General features: G+C 42.7%; 1 protein-coding gene across 20 annotated transcripts in view; it reads left to right on the top strand.

Annotated features, from left to right (window-relative positions):
- The window catches only part of NEDD4L (NEDD4 like E3 ubiquitin protein ligase), a 324,861-nt gene that overhangs the window by 134,090 nt on the left and 173,874 nt on the right, over window positions 1-16,897 (top strand). For all 20 annotated transcript variants that reach the window (XM_083465746.1, XM_083465736.1, XM_083465731.1 and 17 more), the window contains exon 2: window positions 6,551-6,624. Coding sequence is in view for 7 of the 20 variants with exons in the window: in XM_083465736.1 (XP_083321862.1) it covers window positions 6,551-6,624 (74 nt within the window). In the remaining 13 variants the exon portion in view is untranslated. The remainder of the gene's footprint in view (window positions 1-6,550; window positions 6,625-16,897) is intronic.

The following is a 16,897-nucleotide window of genomic DNA, read 5'->3' as shown; positions in this document are numbered from 1 at the left end:
AAGGGCACATGTCTGCCCTGTTGTGCTTCCTCCTCCTCGTGTTGCCCTCTTCCCCCAAGGTGCGCCATGAAGACACGCTCCACCAGGGTTGAATAGAAATGAAGGCAGCGTGCACAACCTGGTTTTGCAAAGGTAAGGGACAAGTGAGGAAACCACACCCTCGTTTTGAAAACCCGTGGTGGAGATTTCTTGATTGTCAGCCCCACCGAAAGGATTGAAATTCTGCAAACCTTTTTCTTCTGTCACTTCTTTGTCTATAACCAGGCAGGTATGGCAAGGGCAGAGCAGTTCCTTCCATTTTTTTCAGGTGCTGCCATTTGACTGTCCAACAGCAGGCTTAGGTTACCGTTGCTAAGGCTTGTGGTCATGCTTTGTTGGAAAGCTGCCCGGCAGAAATAAAGGTGCAGTTTATATGTGCAGTGGCAAAACTGGTTTAAACAGGGCCCAGCTCTTCTTTACTTTTGCAGCAGCCCCTGGCGTGTGTGTGTGTGTGTGTGTGTGTGTGCGCGCGCGCGCTGCCTCGGTTAGTGTGCCAAAGGAGTTGAAAGTTCATCCAAGATGTTTATAGGGCAAGCTGTTCATAACGTGCTGCGTTTGTCAGAGGCTTTAGCAAAAGGGCTGGAAGTTAGGCTTGGGTCTTTTGCTTTCAATTAGGCTATCCCTAGCACCCCAAAATTACAGAGCTGCTGCGTGCTAATAATCCAGAATAACGTATATGCAGGTTGAAGGAAAAGCACTTCTTAATTGTGAATAATTAAACCATGGAATTCACTCCTGCAGGAAGTAATGATGGTAAAGGTTAAAAGGTAAAGGACGCCTGGACGGTTAAGTCCAGTCAAAGGCGACTATGGGGTTGCAGATCTCATCTCACTTCAGGCCGAGGGAGCCAGCGTTTGTCCACAGACAGCTTTCTGGGTCATGTGGCCAGCAGGACTAAATCGCTTCTCGCACAACAGGACACCATGACAGAAGCCAGAGCGCACGGAAACACTGTTTACCTTCCTGCCGCAGCAGTACCTATTTATCTACTTGCACTGGTGTGCTTTCGAACAGCTAGGTTGGCAGGAGCTGGGACAGAGCAACGGAAGCTCACCCTGTGGTGGGGATTCAAACCACTAACCTTCTGATCGGCAAATCCAAGAGGGTCAGTGGTTTGGACCACAGCGTCACCCGTGCAGGGGCAAACAAAGGCATTGTGACACCTGGGGTGGGGCGTCGCTATGTAGGGCGCATGTGCGGCATCGCTATGTATGATTCATGCACTGTACGTGATGCGTGCGCTGCTTCTCCAGCGCTGTATGGACAGAGCCGGGATCCCTTTGTCGCCGCTACAGTGGCGAACGGAGGATACTCTTCATGTGGCTGTAGCGGCGATGGAGGGATCCCACTGCCGTCTGTACGCTGCTTGAGCGGCGCCGGCGGCAAACCGCTATGTACAGCGCATGTGTGGTGTTGCTACGTACAGTGCACATGCACTGTACATAGTGGTTTGCCGCTGGTGCTGGGATCCTCTGCTCGCGGCTGCAGCAGTGAACAGAGGATCCTCCACATGTGGCTACGGCAGCGCGATGGTGGCTTGCGCCACCGCGAGCCTCCGCGAGCCTCCACGGCGTGCCTTCTTGTCACCCCTCCAGAAATACCAAGAACTCCGGTCAATATAAGTTTCAGTAGTGGGAGTGGTCCCAACTCGCAAATCAATAGTCAATTGGAACAAAAACTAATCCATTTTCTACCTTTTTCAGAGGTAACAACTACGTGTGGATAGATCAACGTGTATCTTGATCTTTTCTGTGCGCAAACGTAGAAAATAACAGGATATATTTATACGAATTCTTCAAACTTGCACAACCCTTTAAAAATTAGCTGATGAAGGACAATACACCGAAACAGGGCCCTGTCCTGGTTTCTGATCCATAATTGACTTCTGACTTCTGCTCAGTGATTGAAACTAAGACCTTCATGTCGAATCTGACTATGGACTAACATGAACTTATCTCTACTAATTCTGTAATGAATTATTGTATTATATATATCCTTATGAGTTTGAGTTTGTAATCTCTGTTTTGAGTTTGAAATCCTTGTCAGAATACATACTTTTGAATGGATTAGTTTTTGTTACAACTGACTATTCATTTCTGAGTAGGAACCACTCCCACTACTGAAACTTATATTGGCCTGAGTTCTTGGTGTGCTTTTTTCTTGGCATTTAACTTATTTAACCCCCCCACCCCCCAGACATGGCACCCAGGGTGCACTCCCCCCCCCCCGTTGCGACGCCACTGCATCTGTGTCCCAGTAAATGATGATCACCAACTTAGATGGCTTTAAAAGAGGATTGGGCTGATTTTTGGAGAAGGCTGTCAATGGGCACTAGCCACAATGGGTGTGGTCTACCTCCACTATCTTTGAATGACAGCTGCCTGGAGTCGTGGGCGAGGAGAGTGCTGTTGTGCTCAGTTTCTGCCTGTAGGCTTCCCATAGGCTCTTGGTTGGGCATTGTGAGAATAGAATCTGGGACTAGATGGGCCATTGCCTTGATACAGCTGTGTTTTATATTCTGTGTCTATTGTTATTTTTTTATTATTAGATTTATATATCCCACCATTTACTCCAATGACCTCCAAGTGTGGGGTCCACGGTTCTCCTCCCTCTGTTGCTCTCCTCCCTAAAATTATGTGAGGTAGGTTAGGCTGAGAAGCGGTGACTGGCCCTAGGTCACCCAGCAAACTTCATGGCTGAATGTGGATTTGAACCCTGGTCTCCCAGGTCCCAAGGGATGCGGGTGGCGCTGTGGGTTAAACCATGGACCCTAGGACTTGCCGATCAGAAGGTCGGCGGTTCGAATCCCCTCAACGGGGTGAGCTCCCGTTGCTCGGTCCCTGCTCCTGCCAACCTAGCAGTCTGAAAGCATGTCAAAGTGCAAGTAGATAAATAGGTACCGCTCCGGCGGGAAGGTAAACGGCGTTTCCGTGCGCTGCTCTGGTTCACCAGAAGCGGCTTAGTCATACTGGCCACATGACCCGGAAGCTGTACGCCGGCTCCCTCGGCCAATAAAGTGAGATGAGCGCCGCAACCCCAGAGTCGGCCACAACTGGACCTTACGGTCAGGGGTCCCTTTACCTTACCTCCCAGGTCCCTAGTCCAACAAGTAGATTGATTGATTCTATTTCTGTGCCGCTTTTTATTCAAAAAAATCCCAAAGCGGCTTACAAACAAAAGATGAAAAATAACACAATGGAACATCACAAATGCAGCATAAATCATATAGAATACTTAACAAGTCATCGGTAAAACAATCTCACAAATAAAACCATTACCATCTATGTAACACTATTAACAAAACAACCAGAAAATAAGCTAAACATCACAGTTACACCAAAAATCATAGGATTCTCAGAGTACGACAGCATTCATATCTATGAAACAATATTAAAACATTAACAAAACAGCAACAAAGCCCTGTTGAATTTGCACACATGCTCTCCCCTCCACCATGTCTCAGACTTTCATTCTATTAAATGCATCAAAATATACCTGCACATAATGCTCTGCAAGTCAGCAGAGAAAACATTTTTTTTATATATTCCACCCTCTACAAAAGTGTTTGAAATTCTGTGTTGTTTTTTTATGAGGGACCCGTGCAAGAATAATAGAATGGTAGAGTTGGAAGGGACCATGAGGGTCATCTAGTCCAACCCCCTGCAATACAGGAATCTTTCACCCAACATGGGGCTCGAACCCGCAGCCCTGAGATTAAGAGTCTCATGCTCTACCAACTGAGCTATCCTTGATTGCCCCATGTCCAAAATGCTGTGCTTCTCCCCCGCCCCATGTAAATTAATCTGAAACAATGACCCTGTCCTTTCATTATACATAGAGAACGTCCTCCATTTTCCAAGATGCACCCCCATCTTGGAGCAATGGAAATAATCAACGGGTCTGGCTCATTACAAAGAGGCAGTTCTCTGTAGAAGACCCAGGCCTGTTATGGGGTGGTGTAGATGTATAATTTTCCCTGGCCTTCCTAAAAGGCAGAGGTAGAAGCATTTCTCTGCTCGGAATTAGGTCAAATAATTTTTGACTGTTGCTGAAAACCGGTGTGCATGTCTAAGGCCTTTTGTGGTTTGGGTTCCTGTAATTAATCTCTTTCTGTATTCCTCACCTTGTCTGCAAAGTGAAACTGATACTCTCTCTTGATGTATTAGCTACTTTAGAATTCAGAACAGGAATTTATTTTTAAAAAATGTAAATATTGCATATAAAGAGCTTGTGGTTAGGATAGATTAAGTCACTCTGGACTTAATTATTTGTAAGGATTTTTATACTTCCCTTTTAGTTTACATTCCCAGAAGTTTTGATGGTTGAACATGTACACCGCCCCTTATCAGGGCATTTGCTGTAAGGGGCAAATCAGCTGGGCTAAAAATTAATTTGTTATTTTATTCGTGTTCCTCAGTCAAATCACTACAAACAAGACCGTTACCTCCCCTCAGGCTTACAGTCTTAGTGAAGACACAGCGCTGTAAAGGGGAATGGATTGTGAGGCAGTTGGGAAATAGTGGTCGGATGTGAGCTCACACAAGGGATGTGTATGGTGGAGCAAAAGAACTACTGATAGATCTCAAGAGTAACTGGGGGGAAGGTTGTGTAGCTCAGTGGATAGAACCATCTGCTTTGTGTGCAGAAAATGCCAGGCATCCTCTGTAAGGTTATGTTATAGTGCCCACAACACTGGGCTAATGCACCAATGATCTGCCTTGAAATATGGCAGCCACCCAGTTCTCCTGTGATTTCCAACAGATCCGCAATGGTTTCTGATTCCCAATTGTTTCGACCAGGGGTTCCCAATTAGCAAAGGACTGTGGGAACCCCTGTTTTTCAAAAGCCAAGCGATGGACCCCCCTACTTTTGAAATGTTTGTGGTCCAGGCCCCCGTGCGCATACGTGAAATTGTGTAAAATGGGGAGCACCCTGGTGGCTTGCGAGGAGACCCTTTCTGGAGCCTGAAGATGAATGTATAGGGAGCATCTCGCAAGCAAGGAGGATGCGCTGTTTTCAGATTCCTGGCACCATGCGTATGTGCAGTTGCATGCCAATAGATTGTGTGTAAACTAAATTGCAAATAGACCTCGTATAAACTGAGTTGCCTCAGTTTGATATCCATAAATGTTGTAGATGAGGAGTCATCACAGAACTGTCAGAAAGTCTTATATCTTTAAAGTTATTTGGTTTTAGTGATTTCTGGTTAATTGAGCAGAATGTAGCTTGAAACCCCAGGAATGGGGAACTTGTGGCTTTCCATCTGTTGTTCCTGGGCTCCCAACTCCCACTAGCATAGCCAGCGATCATGGATTACGGGAACTGGATTCCAATGACGTCTGTAGGGCTGCTGGTTCTTCACCCCTGCTGCACACATCCCCTTGTTCCTCCACAAGTAAAAGGGACTAGACACTTGGCATTTTAAAATGAAAGCTTCAACATTCAGCGAGGAGCCTGTGGTAATCTGTGATGAGATCTCTTCCCAGTATCCAAAACCCTGCTTCACAACAGTTTAATGTTTCTTCCACATTGCAGATATTTTGCCGTGGAGGGCAAGTCTCCCTATGACATGAGCACTTGAGGGGCAAATGGCCGGCAAACAAAAAAGTGTTTGGTGTCCAATATCAGTAACGCTTTATTGACCTGATGGAGGTACACAGGGCCAGCCCAAGACATATTGGGACTTAAGGCAGATCCCAAAAGGACCCCCCCCCCCCCGCTAGGGAAGATTTGCATCAGGAACAAGGGGAGAAAGAAAGATCGACTTCTGGATATGTTGTCCTGGTGAATCCTGCCACTTGAGGCCATCGCCTCACCTTGCCACGCGAGTGAGCCAGCCCTAGAGGCAGATCTTGGAACATATAGATCGCCTACCATACTACTACTACTACTACTACTAATAATAATAATAATAATTAATATATTTATACCCTGCCCATCTGGCTGGGCTTCCCCAGCCACTTTGGGTGGCTTCCAACAAAATATTAAAATACAGTAATGCATCAAACATTAAAAGCTTCCCTAAACAGGGCTGCCTTCAGATGTCTTCTAAAAGTCTGGTAGTTGTTGTTCTCTTTGACATCTGGTGGGAGGGCGTTCCACAGGGCGGGTGCCACTACCGAGAAGGCCCTCTGCCTGGTTCCCTGTAACTTGGCTTCTCTCAGCAAGGGAACCGCCAGAAGGCCCTCGGTGCTGGACCTCAGTGTCCGGGCAGAATGATGGGGGTTCTGCCGTTTAGGGCTTTAAAGAAGGTTCTGCTTTGTGGTGTTTAGCATCCCAGCTTGATTTGTTTGTAGCTTTCTCCGCCAGTTGGTCGACATGGTGGTCCCTGAAGTCGGGAATTGATGTCTGGAACTCAGAACTCCCTTCTAATTGTAAACCCCCCCCCCATGTGTCTTTTGGGTTATAAGAGCTTTAATGGAGATTTAATCTTATTCCACTTAAATGCTGCTTGTATTTGCAAACTTTAACAAGCCTATTTTAAGACCTTGCTCTTTTCGTTTTCTAACAGGAGGAGTCTCGTATCCTTAGAGTTAAGGTTGTAGCTGGAATAGATCTAGCCAAAAAGGACATCTTTGGAGCCAGGTATGTACATTCCTCTTTTTTTTATTGCTCTTGTGGCAGCAGAATCTAAATTACTGAGGCAATTGCCTCTTTTGTGTTGGCAGCATTAACTTTTCAAAACGGACAGGAACTAGTAGTAAACTGGGAAAAGAACCTGTATCTGCTTCCTTTAATTTATGCCCTTCAATGCAATTCGATTGGTTCGTATTTTGCTTGGATTTATATGCTGTGCTGTTATGATGATGGGTTTTTTGTGTGTGTGCTAAAATAATAATAATAAACCAACCAATTTGCCAATCATTTGTATCCTACTCCCTTTCATTTCTTAAAAAGGCGCCTATATTGAGGTTTGGGTAATATGCATATTTATTATAACGATAATGGGGGGGGGGGAGTGGAGGATTCATGAACTACAGTAACTTGTATAAAGTAGCAGCTAAGTATAGAAGCTGTGAACAAGGAAGTTCCTGCTCAAACCTCATTTGATTCATGTGACTTTCAGAAATCCTGAAGCTGTGTTTGCATGTCATAATAAACCATGGTTTATCATAACAGGAGTGAACCTAGCCTCCCCACAGGCTTGTGTACTCTCTTTCCTCCTTGGACACAGCTTTGAGGAGTATTTCAAATGCTTTTGCTCCTGTTTTGGATTAACCACAGTTTGCAGTGTCAGGCAAACCCAACAAACCGCAGTTAATCTTAACAGTAGTTTGTCTGAAACAAGCAAACTTCAAACCACGGTTTATGTGTCTGGCGAGTTTCATGAAGCATGAATAAGACTAAAAACTGTTTAGGGTCTGAATTAAGCCGTAGTTTATCAAAAACTGAAGCAAAAGGTTCAAATTCTTTATGAGCAGGGGAGGAGGGAGAATGCACAAGTTGAGGGGTGCATAGAGCTGTTCATGTCACCAAAACCCATAGCTGAGGGTGACACTGAAATTAAGCCTACTCCCCTATGTGCAATATGAGGATAGTAGTTATGGAATTACTTTTATGGGGTTGTTAGTATTATACTAAAATAATATATGTGAACTATTTCAAAATCAACATCATTGCCATTTCAAACTCTTTTAATTCTTTGTCAGGCCTATTTGGTGTTGAATAATGTGGTGTTGATGATGGAAGGACCTAGTTTTTTTGTGTGTTTTGGATGGAATACCAGTGATGTTTTCTTGCAGTGTTATTAATGTATTTACACTGCTCTAAAGACCAAGATTGCCCAAAGCAATGGACAACAACAATACCAATATGCTCAGCTTGCAGACTTAAACTATAGAATAAGAGAACAAGAAGAAGATTGTTCTTCTTGTTGTTCAGAGAAGATTGAATATATGGGAAATAATTGTGTACAGCTGAAAACATCCGCAGCATTAAGATAAATTCAACAGTGTAAATAAGTTTTGATGGATGCAATAATGGAATACTGAATGTTATAGTTTTTTTGTAAAATATGCAGGGATTTATGATTTGTAAAATGAACCAGGGTAAGAGAAGAATGGAAGTCATTGATATTTTAAGGATGTAAAAATGAGTATTATTAATTGTAAAACAGAAAATTTAATAGATATTATATACAGAAAAAATACCAATAACAGCACCCCAACAGATCTCCACCCCCATCGTTCAGCCCAGACACCGAGGTCCAGCTCCGAGGGCCTTTTGGCAGTTCCCTCATTGCGAGAAGTGAGGTAGCAGGGAACCAAGCAGAGGGCCTTCTCGGTGGTGGCGCCCGCCCTGTCAGATGTCAAAGAGATAAATAATTATACAACCTTCCGTAGACACCTAAAGGCAGTCCATTAGTGTGTGATGTTCTCTTGTGTTTTTGCATGTTCTGTTGGAAGCTGCCCAGAGTGGTTAGGGCAACCCAGTCAGATGGATAGGGTACAAATTATTATTATGAAATGAGAAAACCACTGCAAAATGGGTGAATAATACACTCTGTTTAAAAAAATGCAGTTGTATGTACCAAAATGTTTGGTTTACAGACTTTACCAAGTACAGTAGACCCCCCTCTCTTGTATTCATGGCGCAGGAAGCTCCCCCTGGTGGCTGATGAGGATATAGGTAGAATACGTAGGGGACTAAGTAAATGTGGCGAATTTGCTTTCCAATTATTTCTTGCTCTCTAGACATTTCCCCCTTTGCCTCTCTGCTGTTCCTGTTTGCATCATGCTTCTTAGATTGCAAGCTATTATTTTAAACGTTAAACTGACTTGAGCGCTTTGCCAGATCGGTGGGGGATAAATGCAGCAAGTATTTGTATAAATGAATTTATATAAATACAGATGTATCAAACAATCTGGAACTTGCCTTAGTGGGCCCTTTTAATGCAAAAGCTGACCTTCCTACCAAAATGATAAAAGTTTCATCACATCCACTTGTTGTGCAAGCTTCCTGGGTGAGGTTCTAGTTTTGGATCCACAAGTTCCTTGTTTGAAATCTTCTTCCCCTAAAACCAAAGGATGCCTCTTCTGTTATGTTTTCTCTCCCCCCACCCCAATCTCTTTTAATGGCAGATTGCTCCCATTTTGCATAATTACCAAAAACACTATTAATTAGGCAACCCAAGTGACTGCGAACGCTTAAAAAAAAAAATCACATAAAATCGTCTGGATGTCTGTGGCGCACAATATGATGTTTTTGTGTGTGTGGAGGAGGGTTTGGAGAACATGATCAGGCATGGTGATGAATCAGACCTTCGAAATAGCTAGGTACTGTATTTAAAACTGCAGCAATTTCAAGTCGTGAAGCAGCAGCTCTCTATTCCTTAATATGCCTTCTCCAGAATGATTTCCACTTTGGGTCTGGATAAAAGGTAAAGGGACCCCTGACCATTAGGTCCAGTCGTGACCGACTCTGGGGTTGCGATGCTCATTTCGCTTTATTGGCCGAGGGAGCCGACGTACAGCTTCCAGGTCATGTGGCCAGCATGACTAAGCCGCTTCTGGCGAACCAGAGCAGCGCACAGAAACGCCGTTTACCTTCCCGCTTCCTGCTAGGTTGGCAGGAGCAGGGACCGAGCAACGGGAGCTCACCCCATCACAGGGATTCAAACCGCCGACCTTCTGATCGGCAAGTCCTAGGCTCTGTGGTTTAACCCACAGCGCCACTCGTGCCCCTTACGTGGAATTAAGTCACACTAAATTTAATAGTGTTTCCTCCTGAGTGAAGAGGAGTTGGTGCCTTAGAATGGATTCTTTCCAGGACAGGAAGTGGGATTCCCATAGAAGCCCGAGGTTCCCTACTCGCATGTTAAAAATTAAGCAGCTTGCGTAGAAATGGGGAGGAATGTGGGAGAGTCTAGCACCACTAGGCATCGGGTATGAAGAGGACGCGCCTTGTAACTCTTATAAAATCAGAACTTGGGCACATCCAAGCTGAATGTTGGAAGGTTCAGGAGAGACAAAAGGAGGTATGGTTAAACTATGGAGTTCACTGCTTATAGACATAGTGATGGCCAGCACTTTGGACGGCTTTAAAGGGATCTGGAGGGATAGAAAGAAATCTTTCTATCCCTCTCCTCTAAGTTTGCTTTTGGGAGCTCCCTCTACTGGATTATAGAACTAACAGTCTCTGAGAACTGCCGGTTTTCCTTTTTTTTTGCTTTTTCTGGATGTTTACTCTCTCAGGATTGTTTCCCATGGGATTTACAGTTTGACCTTGAATCCGGGACAGCTGTGGAATGAGTGGCGCATCAAAAACAAGGGCTGGAAGGAAAGCAAAACAATCTGAACTTGTGCAAACAACTCTGCCTGGACAGTTACGCAGATCGTCTGTCCCAATTGTGACAGGTCTGCAAGAAGGACAATTTACACAATCATCTTTTGGGGAGATGGCTGCTGGAGGGATAGATCCTGTCTCTAAAGAAATATTGGATCAACTGGCAGCACTGAATAAGAAAGCTGACGAACAGGCAGCTAGATTTGATGAACAATCTGTTAAATTTGACCAGGTGACAGCTTCCATTAATAAATTGACAGACCAGGTCACTAAAAATACACAGGCAATAAGTGATATTGAAAAGGTCACAACAGAAAACCGGAAATTAGTTGAAGAAGTGAATACCAAAGCAGATGAAAATAAAAAGAGGATAGAGGAATTAAGAGGGGAGGTGAGGCCACTCAGTAGACAGGTAACTGAACATCAAGCGTACCTGGCCCTGGCAGAATTGAAAAACAGGGAAAATAATCTCAGATTGAGAAATATCCCAGAATTTGAGAAGGAGGACTTGATTGGCTTTTTGACAACAGAAATCTCCAAATTTTGGGGATTGACAGAAGAGAAGGACTTTAAAATAGTCACCGCTTTCAGACTAGGAAGAGTGGTCAAGAAGGATAAACCAAGAGATTGCTTGATCATTTTGAGATCCAAGCAAGAAAAAGACAACATACTCGGCCTACATTTCAAAAATCCACTGGTGATTCAGGGGAAGACGGCAGAAATCTTCAGAGATATACCAAAACAGCTTCTGGATTTAAGAATTACGTATAAGGATCTAGCAAGTCTACTGAGAAACAATAAAATCCCTTATAGGTGGGAATTCCCTCAAGGACTATCTTTTACCTTGAAAGAGAGGAAGGTAAGAATTAGAACAGCGGAGGAGCAAGAAAAGTTCCTAAACGACCACGGGGAGGATCTTCGGAAAGGAGTAGCAGGACCCTGGCCACCTCCTTCGTTTGGCTTCAATCCGGTTCCACCTCCAGGTGAAGAAGATAAAAAAGATTCCCCTGCTGACAAATAAATTGACCCAGGATGTCTCTGCAGCTTCTTAGTTGGAATATTAATGGCGCAAATTCTCCCGAAAGAAGGAAGAAGATTTTTCATATATTAAGAAAAGAACAATTGGATGTCATTTGCCTTCAAGAAACACATGTGACTAGGCTCCACAGGAGAGTGTTAATTAACAAGAGACTAGGCCAAGAGTTTATTTCATCAGACAAGGTAAAAAAAAGAGGAGTAGTGATCTATGCAAAGGAGAGCCTGTCACCAAAATTGGTTTTTAAAGATGAACAAGGAAGAATTTTGGCGATTGAAATACAGTCACAGGGAGAAAAATTTCTGATAGTTGGAATATATGCACCAAATGATGGGAAGTCGGAATTTTTCAAGAGGCTGCATGAGACAATGCTGGACCATATTGACTATACAAATATCATTTTGATGGGAGACATGAATGGGGTAGTCTCTACCTACATGGATAAGTCACAAAACCAAAATCTGAACAAGGATGGCAGACTTCCAAAGACTTTTTTTGAACTTACAGACAACATGGACTTGATCGACATTTGGAGAACAAAGAACCCTCTAGGCATGGAGGGAACTTTCTTTTCTGAGGCCCACCTATCATGGACAAGAATAGACCAAATCTGGATATCAAGAGGACTGGCACCCAAGACAAAAAAAGCTGAGATCTGCCCCAAAACCTGCTCCGACCATAATGCTCTAAAAATGGATTTGAGACTTACACCAGCTGGATCCTTCAGATGGAGAATGAATGACCACCTGCTTAGAGATCAGGAGATTGTGAAGAAGGCCCAAAAAACGTTGAAGGACTATTTTGAAATAAACTTGAACACCTCAGTGGAAAAGAAAACAATCTGGGACGCGAGCAAAGCCGTTATGAGAGGGTTCCTGATACAACAGAACACTATTAAGAAGAAACTCTGGAATGGTAAAAAGGACAAGATTTTGGATAAAATAAGAGATGGAGAAAAAAGACTGAGACTAAACCCAAAATCAAAAGAAGTCTTAAGAGAAATAAAATTCTACCAAGTACAATATACAAAATTGATAAACCAAGAAATTGAATGGAAAATTAAACAGATGAAGCAAAGATCATTTGAATCGGCAAATAAATGTGGGAAGCTGCTGGCATGGCAGCTGAAGAAGAGGCAAAAATTGAACTTTGTTACCAATCTGGAGGTTGAAGGAGAATGTATTCAGAAACCAGAAGAAATTAGAAAGTGTTTCCAGAGATACTTTAAAAAGCTATACACTCAAGGACCACAAGCAGAGATGGAAATAAATAACTTTTTAAAGAGTTATGGCCTGCAAAAGTTAACACAAGATAAACAAACAGCCCTGAACTATAGAATAACACAACAGGAAATTGAAAGAGCCATTCAGAATATGCAAATAGGCAAATCCCCAGGCCCAGACGGGCTCACCTCCAAATACTATAAGACACTGATGGATTATTTGATACAGCCATTAATGGAGGTATGCAACCAGATTATGGAAGGGAAGGGGGCACCAGAATCGTGGAAAGAAGCATTCATCACCCTGATACCAAAACTGGAATCTGAAAAGACTCAACTTAAAAATTATCGTCCCATCTCACTCCTAAATGTGGATTATAAAATTTTTGCTGATATTTTAGCAAATAGACTGAAAAAAGTTTTGAATGAAGTAATTCATAAGGACCAAGCAGGCTTTCTCCCTGGTAGGCATTTGTCTGACAACACCAGGAACATTATAGATGTTTTGGAGTTACTACAGACAAATATGAATACGAAAGCAGTTTTGATCTTTATAGATGCGGAGAAGGCCTTTGATAATATATCTTGGAAATTTATGAAGAAAAACTTGGAAGGGATGGGAGTGGGAAGGGCGTTTCAAAACGGTATTGAAGCAATCTATTCAGAACAAAAGGCCAAATTGATAGTAAACAGCGTGGTGACAGAGGAGTTTAAAATTGAAAAAGGGACACGACAGGGGTGCCCCTTATCACCCTTGCTATTTATTTCTGTCCTGGAGGTGTTGCTGAACTTAATTAGGAGGGATCAGCTGGTGGAAGGAATACAGGTCGGAGAAAAGCAATATAAACTTAAGGCCTTCGCAGACGATTTGGTTTTGACACTACAGGAGCCAGAAACCAGTACAAAAAGAGCTCTAGAACTAATTTCTGAGTTTGGTCGGGTGGCGGAATTCAAGTTGAACAAACAAAAAACTAAGGTTCTGGCAAAAAACTTGACATCTTTAGAAATAGATGGGTTTCAGAAGGAAACAGAATTAAATGTGGTTACAAAAGTGAAATACCTGGGGGTTAACTTGACTGGGAGAAACTTGAATTTGTTTAAGGATAATTATGAAAAATGCTGGTCAGAAATTAAAAAGGATTTGGAAATTTGGTCAAGATTGAAACTTACCTTGTCAGGAAGAATTGCTGCAGTAAAAATGAATGTATTGCCAAGAATGCTGTTTTTGTTTCAAACCCTTCAGATTGTGGACAGAGTGGAATGTTTTGGAAAGTGGCAGAGAGATATCACGAAGTTTGTCTGGCAGGGCAAAAAGCCCCGAATAAAATTTAAGATTTTAACAGATGCAAAAGAAAGAGGGGGGTTTGCCCTGCCGGATCTAAGACTGTATTATGAAGCTGCATCTCTCTGCTGGATGAAAGATTGGTTCCTGCTAGAAAACACTGATGTCCTAGATCTGGAAGGGTTTAGCAATGCTTTTGGGTGGCATGCATATCTCTGGTACGACAAGGCAAAGTCTCATAAACTGTTTAAAAACCATATTGTCAGGAAAGCTCTACTTATTGTCTGGACTAAATACAAGGACTTACTTGAAAGTAAGACCCCGAGGTGGTTATCACCGGTTGAGGCTAAGGCTATAAAATTACGTAATATGGAGAGTGGCTGGTTGAAATATTGTGAGATAATTGAAAGAGATGGTGATACCTGGAGGTTGCAGAGTTTTGAAAAATTGAGAGGAAAGGTGCGAGACTGGTTTCATTACGCCCAAATCTTAGAGACTTTTAAAAAAGATAAAAAAATTGGTTTCCAGGTGGAAAAATCAAAATTAGAAACAGAACTACTTGAACCTAAGACGAAAGTGCTTTCAAGAATGTATAACTTGCTGCTTAAGTGGAATACCCAAGATGAGATAGTCAAATCAGCAATGATAAAATGGGCACAAGACATAGGGTACAACATTATGTCTGAAGACTGGGAAAGGTTGTGGACCACCAGTATGAAATTCACGGCATGTAGTGCCTTAAAGGAAAACATTATGAAAATGGTATACAGGTGGTACATGACCCCAGTCAAACTTGCAAAGATATATCATTTGTCTGACAATAAATGTTGGAAATGCAAGGAGGTTGAAGGAACTTTCTTTCACCTCTGGTGGACATGCCCGAGGGTGAAGGCTTTTTGGGAAATGATTTATAACGAATTGAAAAAGGTGTTGAAATACACCTTTCACAAGAAACCAGAGGCCTTCCTCCTGGGCATTGTGGGCCAGAGAGTGCCAAAAAAAAGATAGAACTTTCTTTTTATATGCAACCACAGCAGCAAGAATCCTTATAGCCAAATACTGGAAGGCACAGGAGTTACCCACGCTGGAAGAATGGCATTCGCAGCTGATCGACTACATGGAATTAGCCGAAATGACAGGCAGAATCCGAGATCTGGGAGAAGAGGCAGTGGAAGAGGACTGGAAAAAATTTAAGGACTATTTACAAAAACATTATAAGTTATATGAATGTTGACAGTTTGCTAAGTACTTTGGAAAAATATGCCTCAGTATTGAAATTGGTAAATGAGAGAAATTAAGTTTAAGATTTAGAAATGCATAAATCATGGATAATATAACTAAATGAAAACACAAAAACAACTGAAATAAGGTATTAATTTGCTGTTTATTTTATTGTAAAGAAAGCAGGGGATGGGGGATGTGGGGAAGTCTAGTTGATTATGAAAACTGATTTGAAAAAGTGAATTTCTTTTTTTTTCTTTTTTCTTTTTATAACTTCTTCTCTTTTCTGTAAAAACTGCTTTTGTAGTGTCATTGATGTTGTATTTTTACCCTGGAAAAAAAGCAAATAAAAAAAATTATTATAAAAAAAAAATAAAGGGATCTGGAGGAAAAGGAGGAATTTATAGGCTACTGACCTCTGTTGAAGACAGTATGTCTCTGTATCAGCGTTCGAAATTCGCCAGGGGCCAGGCGCATTTTGCACCTGGCTATTGACCACTTGTGACCAAGTGGAGATGCCTGGGAGCCAGGATGGCGCATGATGTCTCCACCACCTGGAAATGCATGCCTGGGGATCCTTGGATCTTGGTTGCTTTCACACAGTAATGCCACATCCCATAGAATTCTATCCATCTGCACAATCAGAATGAATTTCAGGAACCAAAAAGTTGTATTGAAAAATACAACTTTCGAGCCATCTGGTCCCAAAACGGCAACTGGACCTTCTGTTTTGGTGACTGTAACCCTGGTTTGAGGAGCCATTTGCTGCCTGGTTTATATATTTGAGTTTCTAACACTGCCCTGTATTTCTGGAAATAGCATGTGGGGTGACAGCAGTGGTACTTATGTGAACTTCTTATAGGCATCTTTTTGACCACTGTGAGAACAGAATGCTGGACTAGATGGGCCTTTGGCCTGATCCAGCATAGCTCTCATATTCTTAAAGTAGAGTGCAGTGCCAATGAGCAAAGGAATGTAGAGAGAAGAGAGTGCTGGGAAATGGTTACTTCAGATTAAACGCATCCGCCCGGTGCTTTTCAGGTCAAAACCATTATTCAGAGGCGATTAGGTATATATAGTAGTGTCTCACAATAATTCTCCCTTTGCTGTCTGCAGGACTTTTGGGCAGATTTGGCTTTCATTACGCATCTTGTATCGTTGCTGAGCTTTTAAAATCCCGTCGGCTTTAGTGCTGTCAGTCTGGAATATGCAACCTGAATTTAGTTTTCATGTTTCAGTCTAACGAAGGAGTGAGTCCACCACCTTCCAAAGCCGTCTGTGCCTCTGAGCTTTATAGCACCAGGCATTCCTTCCTAATGTTTAGTCGAAATCCCCTTTCTTATAACTGGGATCCATTGAATTGGATCCTGCCCTCTGGAGCAGCCTTCTGCAACCTGCAGATGTCGTGGACTACGACTCCCATCAGACCCAGCCAAACATGGCCAACAGTCAAGAATGATGGGAGTTGTAGTCCAAACCATCTGGAGGGCACCACATTGGGGAAGACTGCTTTGGTTCCCCATCAGCTAAGTTCTATGGATTCTCTACTTTTGAATTTTTTGGTATCTCTATGGTAGTTTTTGTTACGTGAATGGTGCCATTGACCCATAGGCAAGTCCCCCCAGCACTTATCTGTGTTAACTCTCTTCAATTAATGTGGGCTATCATATTCCCTCTTATGATTATCTCTTCTTCAGGATAAGCAGGTGCCTTCTCTGCTTCTCAGATCTCTCTTTGTATAAAAAACCTTGTACTTTTAAAATAGCTTGTGCCCTTTTCCTGGCGGGAAGATAGTAAATACATTTTACCATCA

The sequence above is a fragment of the Podarcis liolepis genome (assembly GCF_965112155.1).
Source record: "Podarcis liolepis genome assembly, chromosome: 11".
Taxonomy (NCBI): Eukaryota; Metazoa; Chordata; class Lepidosauria; order Squamata; family Lacertidae; genus Podarcis; species Podarcis liolepis.
Note: the sequence above shows the minus strand (reverse complement) of the source record. Positions and strands in the feature narration are given on the sequence as shown.